We start from the raw sequence: 18,204 nt of genomic DNA, 5'->3' as shown, positions 1-18,204 counted from the left end.
TCTATTAAGCCAGGATGGCTGCTGATTGCAGAAAGGGTTTTAAATGTTCTTTCTGAACTAAAGGCTTTTGGAGTCATACTCTTCTGTGCATGGATACTTCCAAATGGGGTCAAACCTCGCCCTGAGTTTCTGTGGTGGAGTTTTTGTGGAATAGGCAGTAGGTTTAGCCTCCCAAAGCAAGTCATCAATGGATTTCCCACCGTGAGGCATGTTTTGATACAACTGCTCTGCTGACTCTCTCTTTCCCGTTTTGCCATTGGCTGATGCATGCAGACATGTGGGAAGTTGTGTAGCAGCAGACATGGGAAAGAGTTTCTCTACACTGTGGATCTTTCACAATATCAGACTTTTTGGAATAGATGTGATTCAGCAGCATAACGCTTATCCATGCAAGGCTGCTATGCAGTTTCCTACACAAATCGCTGCTGTGTTTTTCTCTGTAGCCTTTCTCCATACAGAGTACATGACATGTCCGGTGGTCCCTGCCAGCCTGATCTTAGAGATGGAAAAGATCTAATACAGAGGTTCTCAAACTGTGGGTGAGGACTCTGTTTTAATGGGGTCATCAGGGCTGGCGTTAGACTTGCTGGGGCCCAGGGCTGAAGCTGAAGCCCGAACCTCACCACCCGGGCCCAAAGCCGAAGCCCAAGGGCTTCATCCCTGGGCAGTGAGATCCCTGGGCAGTGAGGTCCAGGTTACAGGCCCCCCACCTGGGGCTAAAGCCCTTGGGCTTCAGATTTGCCCCCCCCCACTCCCCCACCGAAACACACCCAGAGCAGTGGGGCTCAGGCTTTGGCTTTCGTCTCCCCCCCACCCCTGCTTGGGGTGGCGGGGCTCAAGAGATCTCAGGCTTCAGTCGCCTCTCCTGGGGTCATGTAGTAATTTTTGTTGTCAGAAGGGGGTTGCGGTGCAATGAAGTTTGAAAACCGCTGATCTAGTAGATCATTAGGTCCTCGTTTGTGCACTACAGGCTGCTTCCCTGCCCTTTTAATAAATCAAATTCGTTGTGACTTCTTCTAAGCATGACCAGAAAGGTGTTGGGAGAGATAGGGATTGATGCTGTTTATTGCTTATAGAACACCTGGACGGACTGACTGGTTAGGTGATTCTGGTTTTCTAATTACTATAGGAATAGGATTTTCAAATCTTGTCTACCCTGTTTTTGATGGGGGGTTCCTTTTATTCTGCCTTTAATTAAGGGACTGGAGGGACTCACTTTTTAATAAGATATTTTAAAATCTGGGGGGAAAAGTCCTCCTCCTCACCATTGATTAAGTTTTACTTTCTTGATACCTTTGATAATCCTACTTAGCCTCTAGTCACCTAAAGACCCTTCCAAGAAAAACAGACACAGACCTGACTTTCTAATAAAACAAGCAAAAACAAAAATAAAACTTTTCTGCTTTGGCGTAGAAAGAAGGCATGACTGTTTTTCCTCTTTAAAAATACATCCTACAAAAGAAAAAGCGCTCACACCTATTTGTGTTTGGGTTTATTTTTCTCCCTTATAGATCACTTTCCAACAATATTGGAAGAACCATTTGCCATCAGGCTATATTCCTACTCGCCTCTAGAAATCAACTAGGGAATAATAGAAGAGAGTGTAATTGGTGTGTTTGTGTTTTCACTTAGCTGTGCAATTAAGAGGATTCCGCTGTATTTACATACAAATACTTGCCTTTAAGACAGAAATTGTTTCCAGTTTTTTCCTTTGTTTCTTTGTGGCTTTTAAAGGTTGCCAAGAAAGCATGAGTGATGGGAGGAAAGAAGACTCTTTCCTTTTTTAATTAGAAATGTCCTTGGTTCACTCTCTCCCCTGAAATATTTAATATCTCTGATCATTATCTTCTAAACTCAAGAAAACAGTAGGTTGGAGTAGGGAAAGAGCAATGATGTAACTAAAACTAGACAGTCTACCTAAAAAGGGAGTACATTTTCCTGGCTAGTAGAGAGAAAAGATAAGATAAAATACATAAAACATAGTAGGATTCTTACAGGAAGCAGAATGGAGTCGATGACTAATCCTGTTGCCAGCTGTGCCTTGTTATGATATTGTAATATGTTTGTAATATAATAGAAAATTTGGTCTCTCTGGAATTTTCAGATGACTTTTTTTTACTTTGGCCTTATTTTTTTAAAATAAGAAATAGGTTTTCAAAGTCATCTATAAGTCTAATAATATTTTAATACATGACATAACAAATTTGGACATTACAATGAGTTAACATGAAAATATAGGTAACCTGTAGTTGCACTTATAAATGAACTAGCTGAGGCATAGACTTGGGACCCAATCCTACAAACTGTTACTTGCATAAGACTTCAGTGAGCCCCATCTAAGTAAGAGTTTGTGTCACCAGGCCTAGGAGCCCAGTCCTACTCCCACAGAACTAGTTAAGAGCTTTTGCCATTGATTTCAGACTTGCCGCTGGCTGACCTTGCTTGAATGTTTGTTCCTGCATTTTGACTACTGGGCTGGACCTCACAAACTCAGAAATAGAGCTGAGTGAATAATTGATTTTTGAGTTCAGTGGTCAAACTAAAAAAAAAGTAGTTTATTTCGAACCACAATAGATTTTTTTTTTCCCCCCCCCCCCCCCGGAAAAAATCAGTTTTAGTTCAGAACTGTTTTGATCCTTTCAAAATTGTTTTCCTCATTTTTTTTATTCAGCCCAAACTGAATTCAACCTAAATTCATAAACTGCATTTCACCAGCTGTACTAAGCCTTGTCTACACTAGAGCATTTTGGTGTTGCAACTCTATAAAAAGCACCTTGCATTCACTCTCACAATTCCTCCTTTGGTGAATGGGCTTTCAGTCTGCTGTTGTGACTGCACTTGTTCTGAGTAAAGCTGAGCACTGTTTCACCCATCGTGTTTTGCTGCTGTGCCAATATAAACAGGGGCTGTTGCAGCTGCAATCGTACAGTTGGTCTTCCCATTGATATCCCATAGTGATCATAATAAATAACATCTCTACAACTTCCTCCCCTTCCCCCCATTCATACAGGCCAATCGTGCTGTTTGTGTGGTCCTGTCTTATAAAAGCACAGAGACCTATTATAAGTAGATTTTATTTCAGTTTTCCCATTAGTTTTTTCTACAATAGTCTATACAGTAGGAGTTTTGTGGAAATGCTACATGGGGCTACCAAAATAACTTTTATTCCAAAGTTTGCTACAAATATGTGCAAAAAAGTCACTTTCCGTTGTTAGATCTGATTTCCTTGCTGGACTTAAGAATTTGATCAAGCCAGTGTGTGTCTGCCTGAGTGGTGGGCCCCCAGGGGTAGTGCTAAGTTAGTCTGGGGTGTGTAGGAGTGATGTGAATAGGAAGAAAGCAATGGTAGGGATGGGTTCTATAACTCCTGTTATCTTACTCCAACAATGATGGGTAAGGTGCATCCTCCTGTGGTTGAATTATGAGCTTCCTCCCTTCCCTCCTTGCCACAAGTGAAAGCAGCCGCATACTGGCACTAGCACAGCTATTCTCTGCTTCCATGGCCACCTCATTTGTCAATAACAGGCATATGCAGCCTGCCCTTATAGAAACACCACCAAATGCCCCAACCTCTATGTCCTTACCACTTTCATCATCTTGAGTAGCATGTTGTCTTCTGGTGAACAAGGGAATGTAGAAGCTTGGTGCAAACAGAAGAAGGGAAAAAAACAATGAAAAAGAAGCTGAAAAATGAGATGAGATAGATGGGTAGTGGCAGGAGAAAACAGGCACAGAAAAATACAAGAAAGGTGTGGGGGAGGAAGGTTAATAGGCAACAACTGTGGTACCAGGGCCTGGCATCGGTGGATCAGGGCCCATAAAGCAATACAATGGAAGATGGTGTCTCTATCAAAAGGTTGGGAAGCATTGAACGAAATCCTGATTAATTCCCTGTACTTTCCCAGGAATCATATGTGTTTAATTTATTTTTTGTTAAGTATTCAAAGATTGGAATAACTCCCATGTATGTTTATTTTACTGCTCAGAGACCACAGAATATGATTAAAATGGGTTTAGTCTACCAAAACTGAAGTCTTTTTTATTATTTATTTTATTTTTCAGGAACATCCATCGCTTGGGCAACTTTCTGAAAAACTGATAGACAACAACATCAATGTTATTTTTGCAGTTCAAGGAAACCAGTTTCACTGGTATAAGGTATGATAAAAGTCATAATTGCAATTGATTTCTTTTTAAAAGTGCAATTTTAAGATTATGATTGTGAATAAATTATTGCATTTTTCATAGGATCTTTTGCCTCTGTTGCCTGGTACTGTCGCAAGACAAATAGAATCGCAAGCAGCTAATCTCAATGATTTGGTGGTAGAAGCCTATCAGGTATGTTTCCCATGAAGATTATGTAATTTTTTTTTCTTGTTTGTGCAGTTTTCCTACATATAATAAACTACAGCCTAAAGCTGAGATTTTCAAAGGTGCCTAGGGGAGTTAGGTGCCAAACTCCTATTGAAAGTCTGTAGGAGTTGGGTGCCTGGCTCCTTTGAAATTCCTAGCATGAGGTCCATATCCGGTGAACATTGTAAGTGACCTAATCCTCTGATGGTTAAGATGAGTTCTCAGTTTATTGGTGCCTTAATTGCTCCTAACTGTCCCAGGGGATCCTTTGCACTGTTGCCATGCTATTTCCTAGGAAGTGGTTTGTGGGTTTAGGTGCATTTTCTGTGTCTCCACCTTCCTTAACTGTTTTCTGTCACTTCTGCCTTCTCTAATTTTTTTCCTTTTTGGTCTCTCTTTATTTCTCCCTCTTAGTTTTATATTCTGTCTCTGTTCTCTCCTTTATCCTCTTCCTTTTTACCCATTTTGTTTTCCCACACATATGCTTTCTTTGTTAGCTGTTTTCCGCAAAACCGATATTACATAAAGGCTCAGAAATGTAATACAAAACTATAGACCTTGCATCCGCGATATGGCTGTATATTGCAACATTTTTTAACTTGTAGGAGTTGGGAGTGTCTTATTTACTGATGTCCACTTGTGATATAGTCTTAAAGTAGGTTTTGCCGTACCAGGAAAACTGTGTTAAAATTGGACTTGCAAGGAGATCTCAGAGCATTTGCCATCTTTTGTGTGAGAAAAAAGTTTTACAAACCATTGTCTTTTGAGGTTTGAGGATTGTCAAGGCACCAAATAAGTCACTAAAGTATATCAGTGCACATTTAGCTTGCAGTGCTGTTAAAGACAGGCACTATGAAATAGCCAAAGACAGACAAAATAGCGGGAGTTGAATTGATACAGATCAGTTTATTTCAATGAATTTAATCTGTGTGTTGTGTCTTCTCTCATAACGTTAACTTTCAAAGTTGATTTCCAGAAAACTTCCAAGGTTTGTGCTAAGCATCATTTGGTTAAGGCCACTGTCCTCTTTAGCATTCCATAGTATCAATGGATTATTTCTTGCTACACAGTTTCTGACCAGTAACATGGCACATTTTTGTTAGTCATCAAATATCCTACCCCAATTTCTATGAGATACCCTTGGACAGATACGCAGTGAGAAGAAATGAAAATTTCACAATGCAACCTTTTTATTTCATTGAAGATTCTTTGGGACTTTCCTGCTCCATCCACTCACTCTCTCGTCCTGTTTTTTACTTCTCTAATATCCATTATTTCTCTTCTTCCTTCCTTCCTCCCTTCCTTGTGGATTTGGTACTTTCCGTTTTTAACATGGTTCTAGCATGTGTGCTACACAAATACATGGTGAACTGGCCTTGGATGTTTTGCCTTCCTGAAAGTAAATGTTTTAATATAAGAAAATAAATGTTAATGTTAGATAGTGGGCCTTTGGCACTTGTGTTCTAAGCAGGGAAATCTGTCGGCTTATTTATGGAAAACACTGCCTGAAATTCCTTGGCTAAAAAACCATAGATGAGTCACTAATTTTCAGAGGTCACAAAACATGTTTTCAGATTCATGTAATTGATCTTCCTTTTATAACAGTGAAAATATCCAATTAAACAAATATTTAAAACCCACTAAAAAGGGGAAATTATACATACCACTTTTGTACAGATAGTAGTAGCTTTTATCAATCAGTTTTAATAAATCTGTAATAAGCCCAAATACAAGCAATATTCCCTCTAAATGAACAGGCGGACTCATTGCACAGTAGAGCAATTTTTGATGATGTTGGGTTTTTGTTTCATATGACGGTAGCACTCAAATGCCCCAGTCAGGATTGGCTAGTTGCCTCTTCATACCATCTGTCCTGAATAAATCAGTTAGTATAATCCAGTAGCTTTTAGAATAACCTGAGGCTTGTCCTGAGAAAATTCTTCCTAAATAGATGCAAAATGTTAGAAGCGGAAACTGTCAAGCTAATTTGGAACCTTTCCTGCTAGATAACAATAGATGCATACTTGCTCTTTTATTTAAAGTGTGCTGTTAAGACAGCATTGTCGCTACAATAGCCAGTTTTTGTTACACATAGTCATTAGAATAGGTTTTTCAACGGTCATAAATACACAGTCACAAAACTATGTAAAAACAGCAGGAAACTTGAATGTGGATACCCTAATCATCTTCAAGTGCTTGCTCATGTCTATTCCAATATAGTTGCATGCACGTCATGTGCACCATCGCTGGAAGTTTTTCCCCTAGTTGTATCCGTCCAGTCGATTCTGGTACCCCCTGGAGTGGCGCCTTCATGGTGTAGTATATAGACACCTGCCGACCCTCCACCTCCTCAGTTCCTCCTTCCCATCCATGACAGTCACTGGAACGCTCTCGTTCTCTTGCTCTGTATGCAAATACTCCTTACTGGTTCTCTGTAAAATAGAGTGTAAATAGTTCAATTAGTCGGTAGTTAGCAAATAGTTAGATAAGATAGAATATTTGTAAGCTCCTGCGCCACCGCACCTACCGCCATGGGCCCTGGGGCACGCCTTGGTCTCAGAGATTCAAGTAGTGTGCAACGTGCCACAAGCCCATGCCGTAAGCAACCCGCATGATAGCTGCCTGAAGTGCCTGGGAGAGAGCCACATTCAGGATAAATGCCGAATCTGTAACAACTTTAAGCCCTGGACTAAGAAGAAGAGAGACAATAGACTAAAATTTCTCTTAATGGAGGCAGCACTTCGCCCTTAATCGAAACCAAACCCAGCTCCGAGCACTTCCTCTGTCAGAAGTGCCCTGGCCTCATTTACAGAGACTCAGCAAGACCCGGGATCCCTGGCACTGGTTATGCAGCACCAACACACTTCCCCGACTGCCAAGAAGTCAACCCTGGCTGGTTGGGACTGCTCCCCATCACCAGTGCAGAAGTAAAGGACAAAGAAGTCGGACCGGGGACAATCCCCTCTGAGAAAAGCCACAGACAGAGTGAGACCTGTGCTGGGCCACTCTCACATGGGCAGCAACCAGGCTGCACTGTTGACTTCAGCCGCGGGAAGGGACCCTTCGAGTCCGATGCGCATGGACTCCCCACCTAGGGTGTGCTATAGAGGTGACTCAGCCCTGGCCGTGTCAACTACGCCAAAAGCATATGAGGCAGTGAGAGGCCTTCTGTCCCTTCCAGCGCCTTCTCTGAGCTGAGGCCCGTCAGGGGCAGCCCCGGTACTGTAGGAACCTGTCCCACAGAGGCAAATGCTTGTCTTGGGCAAGCCAACAATGATGGTGAGACATTGCCTGGCATCTCTCATCCTCTAGGGGCTCCACTCCTCGCCGATTGCAGCCCCGGTGCTGGTCACAATCCCGGCGCCGGTCGCATCCCTGGCACTGCTCCCCATTGAGGTGCCGATCGCGTTCCTGGAGCAAATGACCATTGAGGCACGGCTTCTCAATGCGGTTTCACTGCATGGCACTGATGAGTACGGCACCGTCATGATCACTCAGGAGCGGGTCCTCAGGCTCCAAAATTGCTGGCAGGGTCTTATACCTTGCGACAGAGGAGACATCAGGTGGACCTTGGGCATCCTGTGCCAGTGACCCAGGGGTTGGTCCAGCCGACATGGGGTCCAGCCCTCATGAGGTCCAGAAAACAATTCAGGACCTGCTGTTTGAGGGAAATTTCCTCTTTTCTGATTAGATGGACGCCCATCTTCATAATCTGAAGGATTCCAGGATGACTCTGAAGTCGTTAGGACTTCACACACCGGCCCTGACTCATAAACATTATAAGCCCCAACCTAAGAGTCGATTCTACCAGCCTCATCAACAGCAGAGGCAGGACTTCGGTCGGCGGAGGAACAAGGGCTTTAGGAGGAGGCATACACCTCATGCCCCTTCAACATCCACGTCTGTGCCCTCAAAACAACCAGCGGGGTCTAAGCAGTCCTTTTGAGGGTGAGCCCGAGGATGGCACACCAGACCAAAGCCTGGATATTACCTCTGTTTGTGGACCATTTGTCCCATTTTTACTGTGCCTGGATCAACATCACTTCGGACCACTGGGTGCTCTGCAGGATAGAAGTGGGATATACCCTGCAGTTAATTTCTTCCCCTCCTTCCCATCCTCCCTCCCTGTCCCTCTTCAGGGACCCTGAGAATTCTGGCCCAGAAAGTACAGTCGCTCCTAAGGGTGGGAGCCGTGGAAGTGATTCCTGTGGAGTTAAGAGGCAAAGGGTTTTACTCACACTACTTCCTGATCCCGAAGGTCAACAGGGATCTCAGACCCATCCTAGACAAGTTCATGAAGAAGTTGAAGTTCTGTATGGTTTTCCTGGCTTCTAATATCCCTTCCCTAAGATCCAGGGGACTGGTTTGCTGCCCTATCAGCAGCTCCACGAGTATTCATGACGTGCATGGCAGAGGTGGTGGCCTTTCTCAGGAGGCAAGGAGTGCACATCTACCCTTACCTGGACAACTGGCTGATCAAAGGTTGGTCGAGAGATGTGGTGGAAGAGCATATGAATCTCATACAGTCCACTTTCAGGAACCTGGGGCTCCTGATAAACGAGCACAAGTCGACTTTCTCTTCTATTCAAAGGATAGAATTCATAGGAGCGATTCTCGACTCAAACCAGGCCAGAGCCTCCTTGCCGGAGAACTGGTTCAGGGCCATCCAAGAGATCATAAACAGCCTGAAATCCTTTACCATCACCTGAGGCTCCTGGGACATATGGCCTCTTGTACCTACATGGTGCAGCATGCGCAGCTCAGACTGCGGCTTCTCCAAGCCTGGCTGGCATCGGGTGACCAGGCCATCACCCATTGCACAAGGTGATCACTCTTCCCTCAGCAGGAATGCTCACTCTCCAGTGGTGGCTGGACTGAGACACAGTGTGTGCCGGTATCTCCTTTACAAGGCCCACCCCTTTGATGTTGCTGGTCACTGACAATTCGGACGTGGGATGGGGAGCTCACTTGGGGCCCCTCAGTACTCAGGGCCTCTGGACGCCAGAGGAATTAGCCCTACATATCAGTGTCAGGGAATTAAGAGTGGTGCACCTAGCCTGTCAGGCATTCTGTCACAACCTACATGGCAAATGCATGTCACAACTACAATGTTTTATATAAATAAACAGGAGGGGGCTCGCTCCTCTCCCCTGTGCCAGGAAGCGCTGAGGCTATGGGAGTACTGCATAGTCCACTTCATTTCCCTGGAAGCCTCCTATCTACCAGGCACTCAGAACAGGCTGTCAGAACAGGCTGACAGATCCTTCACCAATCATCACGAGTGGTCCATCTGACCAGACATCTTGAATGCAGTTTTCCAGGTACTGTCAAGACTGATAGGGCCACCGTTCGAGCCAATGGCAACATGCCCCTTGCGCTACTTGTCCTGTAAGACAGTCTTCATGGTAGCCATTATTTTGTCCAGAAGAGTCGCAGAAATCCGGGCCCTCACCTCTGAACCACTGTATACAGTTCTCTTCAAAAACAAGGTCCAACTTCGACCACATCCATCCTTCCTTCCGAAAGTGGTCTCTTATTTTCACAGTAGCCAGGACATTTTTCTTCCAGTATTCTATCCCAAGCCTGATGCTCATAGGCAAGAGCAGAGGCTATGGTCTTTGGACGTTAGATGTGCACCTTTTTACATAGAAAAGGACCAAGCCGTTCCAGAAAACCACTCAGCTTTTTGTCGCTATCACAGAGAAGATAAAGGGGAATCCTGTCTCGTCACAGATAATCTCTTCTTGGATCACATCCTGCATCCGCATGTGCTACGACCTAGCTTAAGTGTCACCTCCGTGCTTGCCAGCACACTCCACAAGATCGCAAGCCTCTTCAGCGGCATTTGTGGCTCGAGTCCTGATCCTGGATATCTGCAGGGCGGTGACCTGATCTTCTATCCACACATTCACCTCGCACTATGCCATCACTCAACAGGTCAGAAATTCTGCAGCTTTTGGTACAGCGCTCCTCCAGTCTGTGTCTCAGCGAAACTCCGATTCCACTACTTAACTGATTGCTTGGGAATCACCTATATTGGAATGGACATGAGCAAGCTATCGAAGAAGAAAAAACGGTTACTAACCTTTCTGTAACTGTTCTTCGAGATGTGTTGCTCATGACCATTCCGCAACCCGCCCACCTACCCCTCTGTTGGAGTTGCCGGCAGGAAGAAACTGAGGAGGCGGCAAGGCGGCAGGTGAATATATACCGCGCCATGAAGGCGCCGCTCCAAGGGGCACCATAGTCAACCTGACGGATACCACTAAGGAAAAAACTTCTGACGATGGTGCACCCTAAACGCGCGCACCTATATTGTAATGGACATGAGTAATACATCTTGAAGAACAATAGTTACAGAAAGGTTAGTAACCGTGTTTTCTTTTTCAGGATTACTAGCTAACTGGTTGTATGTATTTGGAATATAATTGGCTCTTTATATGGAAAAGAATGCTTTAATTCATTCCTTTATTCAAACAGACTGACTAGATTTATTCATTTCAGTTAAATCCACTCAGTCAAGCATGCTCATGTTTTAGACGCTAATGCATATTATATGTTGAAATGCAATGTAACTAAAAATTGTTTTTCCTTACAGAAACTAATCTCTGAAGTGAAAATTCAGGTGGATAACCAGATCCAAGATCTACACTTTAACATAACTGCAATCTGTCCTGATGGAAGTAGAAAAACAGGCATGGAAGGATGCAAAAATGTGGCCTATAATGAAGAAGTATGTTGAGTTTCTCAGTCGCAAAGGGATTGAGCTATTTATTGTATTTTTCTTAGTTGTATGGTATCTTCTAGCGCTTTTTTAAGACTGAAAGTAGATTTCTGTGTTCTTGATCATCAAGTCTCCACATTCTCCTTGGCATTATTTCTCCTGAACCTTATTTAAAATCAAAAGCTACTGTTTGTTCTCAGTGATCTCATGGAGATAAGGTTCAAAGCATTGTTGTCAACCATCTAAATAATATTTATGAGGACCATTCCCCACAGCCCAGCACTGAATGCGCTCATGTTCTATATGAAAGGTCTCTTCAGCTGAAGAGCCTTACAGATATGCAAGGAGAAGAGAAGAGTCATTAGAGGCAGATTGACAACTGCTTGGCCATGGCTTGGGGCATTTTTTTCTGCTTCTTTGTTTAAAAAGTGTGTCTTCTACACATGCCCAGAGATCCTGGTAATTGGTATATTGTGTAAATTAGATTAAAATGTCAATTTATGTCCATCTGGAGCATTATCCTCTAGTGGATGTAATTGGTTCTATTTGTGTGTGCATTTATATCTTTATTCTATTGCTTAAATTGGCAAAGTAATTTATTTAATTCATTAAGAAGAGGTCTATGTTTTTTGGAGTGTAAATTCAAGGAGTTCTGTTCCTGTTACCAAGGTTATGTAGCTTAGCTAAAGTCACTCATGTCTATGTATGTATGCAGTCACAAATCAGTGGATTTGCTGTGTGAAATTTAGAAATTACACTATGCTTTATACTTGTGTAGATTTTGTTTGCATGACTAGTTCCAGATGGGCTTGCTAGTTTTTTCCTTTAAGCTCAGCTACAATGTTCCCACCTATGTTTGTCATAGGTAGTATCATTGTAATTAGTTCTGTTGTCTTTTTAATAAAAAAAAGCCATTTGATTATAAAGGATAGCAAATGTGGTCCAAAACCAGCAGCAGCTGAAAATTAGCCTTCTTCAAGAGGTTAACTTCTTAACAGTAAATCTTCCTTTTAGTATTTGTTTACTTGGAGAATGCTTTTCCTTAACTCTCACATTCCTTTCATTGCACAATCCTCCTTTCTTTCTCCTCCTACCAAAACACAAAACTGTTCTATGCTTTGGAAGATTCTGTGACCTCTTCCGGGTATAAGCACTTCAGCTTGTCTTTCTAGTAAGGCTGGTCATAATGTTTGGTGGTATTCATACTGTGTCCTAAAAGCATGTTACTCCTTTAAATGTTGTACAGTGGTGGCCCAGGATTTTAGGCTCATGCATCAAAAAAATACGGGAAAAAGACAATATACCATGTCCTGTTGCTTGGAGGCACAGCTTTTCTCTTTGTTATCCATGTACAAATCAGGTCTGAGGCTTTCTTCAGTCTGGTCCCAAGAGAGAGGTAACTGCCAAACAAAGTCTGGCTTTCTCCAGGTGGGGGTCAGAGAGGTGGGGGGGGGGAGAGAAGAAAAGGAGAAATAATAAGCAGTTTTAGTTTCTTGTACTTAGTCCAACTTCTTGTGTAATACAATAGTGAGTTTCTTATTTTCGGTATCTGGGCTTTGATCTGGAAGTCTACAGACCTAGTTACCTCCTTAGACTGGAGGAAACATTTCCTTCTTCCCTAATTCTTTTGCCACCCCTTCTTTCTGTTTATATTCCTGCTCTGATGAATACAGATGGGAGTTTTCCCTTTCCAGTCAGCAGGCTGAGCAGCTTTTCAAAAGAGGCCCCTGTGCGTGGTTGCCTTCACAGGCAGTACCCTACCAATGAAAAAGACAAGCACCAAATGTAAAGGTTTTAATACTCGGTTGACCCAACCCATGGGAAAATATTTACTGCCTTCAAAGTTTCCAAAGGCCATGGGTTTTAGTTCATCAGTGGGCTGGCATATCAAAGAAGATGCGTATCCCATGACAGAAGGACCAGAAGAAAAAAGGACAGCTCTGCAGAAGTGATTTGCAGAACTACTACTGCCTTTAGCTCTCTACAGTTCTATGTTCTGGGTCTGTCTGTCCTTCTCCTGCCCCCTGCTAGAATCTGGATAGCCACCAAGAGCTCCCGTAGCCCTCTCTGCACCACAGGGCAAGAGTTGGATGTGCCCTGGGCTCAGACTTCAGGCTGGTTCTTGTTGTTGGTTTTGTTACATTTGTGTAAGATCCAGGGGGTTGGAGGGAGGTCTTTCCCACGCCTAACCATTTGAAAGTAGTGGGGATATATTGTTGAAGATTCCTTAGAGGATGGTCTACTCCATCATCCCCTCCAGCTGGCTTTTTTGTCCGGTGGAAGAAGGTTTGATGAGTCCCTGGTTTCTGTTTGCTTATAGCGGGAATGAGTTGGCAGCCAGAAAGATTTCACTCTGTGCAGTCTACAGTCCTTATTTTTTTCCTTGCTCATTTATAAGTCATGAAGGGAAGAACCTACCCATGCACTCATTAAGCTGCCAGCAACACACAGTGTTAAGGGTCCTAGTGATCTCATATTTTGCATATTGGAAACTAAGTGTATGTAGTCCTCAAGTAGCAGAGGTCATGCATGGCCAATCCAAGGTATTCATGCAGAAGTCCTAAAAACCAGATCAGGTCTCCAAAGGAAACATACATATGGTATAATTCAGATTGCATAGTGAACCTTCAAATATTTACTATTTGAACTTTGTTTTATTTGCTGAGCTAGTGTTGGTGAAATGCCAAAAAGTGTAAGTGGTGTTACAGGCTTAACAGTGCAATGGGCATGTATATGTTGTTCAAACAAATACTTTTATTTTTGTCTTAAAGTGACACAAAGGTTATCAATATGTTAACTCACTGATGTTAGGCTACTCCGAAAGGTTGATACATTTGTATTGGCATAAATTGTAAACTCTTCATGGCAGGGACGTGTCTGTTGTACAGTGCAGAGTCCCGATTCTGATCAAGGTTTCTAGGGGTTGTCATAATGTAAATAATAACAAGACAAGGAAATTTCTAACATCACTGTCAGAAGTTAGAAATAGAACAGCTACCTTTGCAAATTCTGTATTCCTTTGTTTAAATCTGCATTCTGCAGATCGTTTTCAACATGAAATGTAGGCTGTTGTTGGTCTTGTACTATTGGGTTTCACTATGCTTGTTACTTTTGTCATTACTAAAATATGATGCATTCATCAATTGCTACTGTGTCTTCAGTCTTATTGCTTGGTAAGTATTACAAGTGGTATGATTTCTTGTTTAATTTATGATAGAATGTTGAAACAATTTACAGGAAATAATTACTACATTATAAATACAGTATTTATTTTTTCTTAGGTGCTTTTTAATGTATCAGTTGCAATGAAAGGATGTGGTCCAACTGAAGGAAGAAAATATGTGATAATCAAACCTATTGGTTTCAATGAAACCACCATAATTAATATATATAAAAACTGTGCCTGTCAGTGTGAGGACAGTGCAAGGCACAAAAGAATATGTGTCGATGAAACTTTTCTCGATGGTGAAAGCACCCATTGCGAAGACACTAACTGTAGTTCCAGTGAAGATACGTTTCCTTTTGAGAGATGTAAGTTGCACCCGGACCAGCCCATCTGCAGTGGTCAAGGAGACTGCATAGGTGGAAGATGTCTCTGTCACAAAACCAGGGTGGGCAAAGTGTATGGCAAATACTGTGAAATGGATGACTTTTCTTGCCCGTATTACCATGGAAACCTGTGTGCTGGTAAGCTACAGAATTTACGTGTGTTTTTGCTCAACCGTGTGTTTATATACAGTATGTAGTCTAACAATAATGAATATGGTTGTCAAACACTAAATGTTTCATTAAGATAATTTATTTATTTTTAAAATCTGGTGGAGTGTCTGTAGCTGTGGAGACTGAAGTCCTCTGTTAACTACAGGTGTCTCAAAATCTCCTACACTTTTGAGATTGTCTGAACCAAAACCCTGGATTCAAACAATCTCTAAATTCAAGAATTTCAAGACTAAACTCGTACATCTTTTTCCAGAGATAGCTTATCCATGATACCAGTATTGTTATTTCTGTAAAAGAAGAGAAGCAACTTTTACATATGAATCTGTGTGAACACCATCAAACTTTGGGAAATATCTTTCTGGATCTGGATCTGATTTTGTGTGTCAGGCTCATCTCTGGTTATATTATGACATGGATTCTGAAGAAGATGCAAGTGCATAGCATAGTATAACTACAAGTCACCCCAAATTAATGCCATCAGACCTTAGGTTGATCTTCAATTTCATACGCTAACAAACAGACTAAAGTAGCTCAAAACAACAAAGCAAAAAGAGGACAATGTGAGCAGAATGAAACCAAATGAGCTCTTGATTTGGTACTTGAAACCTTCATTCCATTCTTGGGGTGAAATTCTGTTCGCAAAGAAGTGTGAAAATGAAAATGTTGCCTGAGGCAGGAGTGTGACATGAATGCCAAAACACCATTACAACAAAAGCAAAGATGCAGACTGTACCCAGTACCATTGTTATCTGTCAGCCAAAATTATTTTCTCTTTCTCAATGGAAGTAAAATTTAATTTTTTTTTTATTTTAAAATAACTTAATATGTAAATATCTTTTTTGTAGTCCTCACTGTTCAACGAAATGCATCCATGTATTTAATTTCACTTCACTGTATAGTGCCCAACCTGTGCATTGATGGTCAAACTTAGGTCACATTTACAGTAGTGCAAATTTAGAACTCCTCTGACTTCAGTAGAGTTATTCTGGTTTAACGCTACTGTAATTGTTGCAGTACCTGAGTAGGCTGCCCACACTCAGACCCTTTTCCAGTCCCTTGAGAGTGCATCCCTTTCAAGTATCAGGCATCCACTTCTCTTTGGGATGAGATCTTCCAATCCAGCCACTCTCCAGCTGAGTTTCTGGGTTACTTCCCTGGTTGCCAGCCGTGTTATTTAGCAGGTTCAGTGAGCTTAGCACCTGCAAGATCTTTTTCTCTGGGCGCCTATGACAGCCTACATTTGCAATAAAAACAACGAGGAGTCCTTGTGGCACCTTATTTGGGCATAAACTTTTGTGGGCTAGAACCCACTTCATCAGATGCATAGAGTGGAAAATACAGGAGCAGGTATAAATACATGAAAAGATGTAAGTTGCCTTACCAAGTGTGAGGTCAGTCTAACGAGACAATTCAGTTGACAGCAGGATACCAAGGGAGGAAAAATAACTTTTGAAGTGGTAATGAGTGGTCCATTTCAGACAGTTGACAAGAAGGTGTGAGTAACAGTAGGGGGAAATTAGTATTGGGGAAATTAGGTTTAGGTTTTGTAATGACCCAACTACTCCCAGTCTTTATTCAGGCCTAATCTGATGGTGTTCAGTTTGCAAATTAATTCCAGTTCTGCAATTTCACATTTGAGTCTGTTTTTGAAGTTTTTTTGTTGAAGAATTGCCACTTTTAGGTTTGTTATTGAGTGACCAGGGAGATTGAAGTGTTCTCCTACTGGTTTTTGAATGTTATGATTCCTGATGTCAGGTTTGTGTCCCTTTATTCAGTTTATTCAAACCAAAGCATGTTTTGTTTTTCCCAACAGGTACACAGTGCTTAGAGAAGTAGATTTAAAATAACTGACCTACACAAAAGTTCCCTTACCTAAGCTTAACATTTCTATCCAATGCTCGGGTTGGTCCGACTTGTTCCCCATCTCTGAGGTGGGAGAACCAGCCTGTACTGCTTACAGCCTTCTTCACTGGAGACCTCACAGCCTGTCAGCTTTTTCCTGACACACCCAGGGCCACCTCTCCCAGCTGACCCCCTCTCTCTCCCCCCCAAAAACCCTCCTTTTTCAGGGGCACCTTTTAAAGCATTCCTAGTCTTTTGATCTTTTAGGGTGTCTTTTGATCCCAGGCTTAGTCTTGGGAAGAGTAAAACATCCTAACCTGGATGGAGCCAGCCAGGCAAATTCTCCCACTAGCTGGAGGGCCCATCCATTATATTAATTCCATGGAAGAAAACCAAGATACTTGAGAGAATGTCTTACCTGAGTGGTTGTTTTACCTTTCCTGTTCCGTTCTGTAACATCTTCTTTACAGCCTCCTTTGATATAGCTATGTGCATTCAATTAGGCAGCAATACAAAACAGAACAAGAAAACAGACTTATAATACATTCATAAAAATACATGTTCCCAGTTCATCACAGTAACTATGAACATAACTTTGCTTAGATGAAGTAGAAATAATAGTGTGTGATCATTTAAATAATTACAATATTGTAATGCATATGCACAAGGGGAGGGAGTTAAGGTTTACTTTTCACTTTTCCTGATTTTTGAATGCCTAACTTTGCAACTTTACTGTTTTCTTAACATATGCTTTATATATTAGAATATAATAATAAATGCCTATGGTCTTCTTTTCCCCCCCAGAAAAGTATCTTTAGTCACATTTGGTGGGAGGCGGGGGAGGAATAGACACTACTATATGTCAAAAGTGAAACTATACAAGTGTCTACAACATGGAAAACACATACCTGCACACATTTTTAGCTGCCTCAGGCTCCCACAGTTTCACATAGAAAACTCTAAAGGAGGTAAGGGCTTTTATATAGCCCTTGACTCCTTCAGAATGTATGCTTAAATTCCCATTGACTGAAGCAGAGCTCATTACATGTTATTGTTGTTGTTACTGTGGTTCTAAATTAGATACAGACCTCTTTCATTTAGAACACTAGGAGATGGTTGTTATAGTCCTGTCTTTAAAAACAAAAACAAACTACCATTCATACATAATTTTTTTCAAACCTTCAGAGCTTGGCCAAATCAAACTATTTTTCACTAAAGCACTAAAATGAATTTTTCATCCCTAAAGACTATCTCCTTTCTAGATGTGCACTTTTTAACCCTATCTGCTTCAATGTGAGACCTGTTTAGAAAATTTCAGAATAACATTGTATGATGAGAACAGTGTAACTGCTTTTTTTCAGATTTTCCAAAAAAAAAGTTGGGTATATATCATGCTGGGGAAATTTCAGCCTGAAAGGTGAAAATTTCAGTAAGTTATGAGCAAAACAGGTGCTTAGGCTGACTTGGTGTCAAGTATCAGGGGGTAGCCATGTTAGTCTGTATCTACAAAAACAACATGGAGTCTGGTGGCACCTTAAAGACTAACAGATTTATTTGGGCATAAG

At 41.9% G+C, this 18,204-nt stretch overlaps 1 protein-coding gene across 1 annotated transcript in view; it reads left to right on the top strand.

Annotated features, from left to right (window-relative positions):
* The window catches only part of ITGB8 (integrin subunit beta 8), a 70,117-nt gene that overhangs the window by 45,719 nt on the left and 6,194 nt on the right, over positions 1 to 18,204 (top strand). The window contains exons 7-10 of the mRNA XM_024219730.2: positions 4,063 to 4,158; positions 4,249 to 4,338; positions 10,952 to 11,086; positions 14,359 to 14,764. Coding sequence (XP_024075498.2) covers positions 4,063 to 4,158; positions 4,249 to 4,338; positions 10,952 to 11,086; positions 14,359 to 14,764 — 727 coding nt within the window. The remainder of the gene's footprint in view (positions 1 to 4,062; positions 4,159 to 4,248; positions 4,339 to 10,951; positions 11,087 to 14,358; positions 14,765 to 18,204) is intronic.

Source organism: Terrapene carolina, unplaced genomic scaffold (assembly GCF_002925995.2).
Source record: "Terrapene carolina triunguis isolate 2854851 unplaced genomic scaffold, T_m_triunguis-2.0 Scaffold84, whole genome shotgun sequence".
In the NCBI taxonomy this organism is placed as follows: domain Eukaryota; kingdom Metazoa; phylum Chordata; order Testudines; family Emydidae; genus Terrapene; species Terrapene triunguis.
Note: the sequence above shows the minus strand (reverse complement) of the source record. Positions and strands in the feature narration are given on the sequence as shown.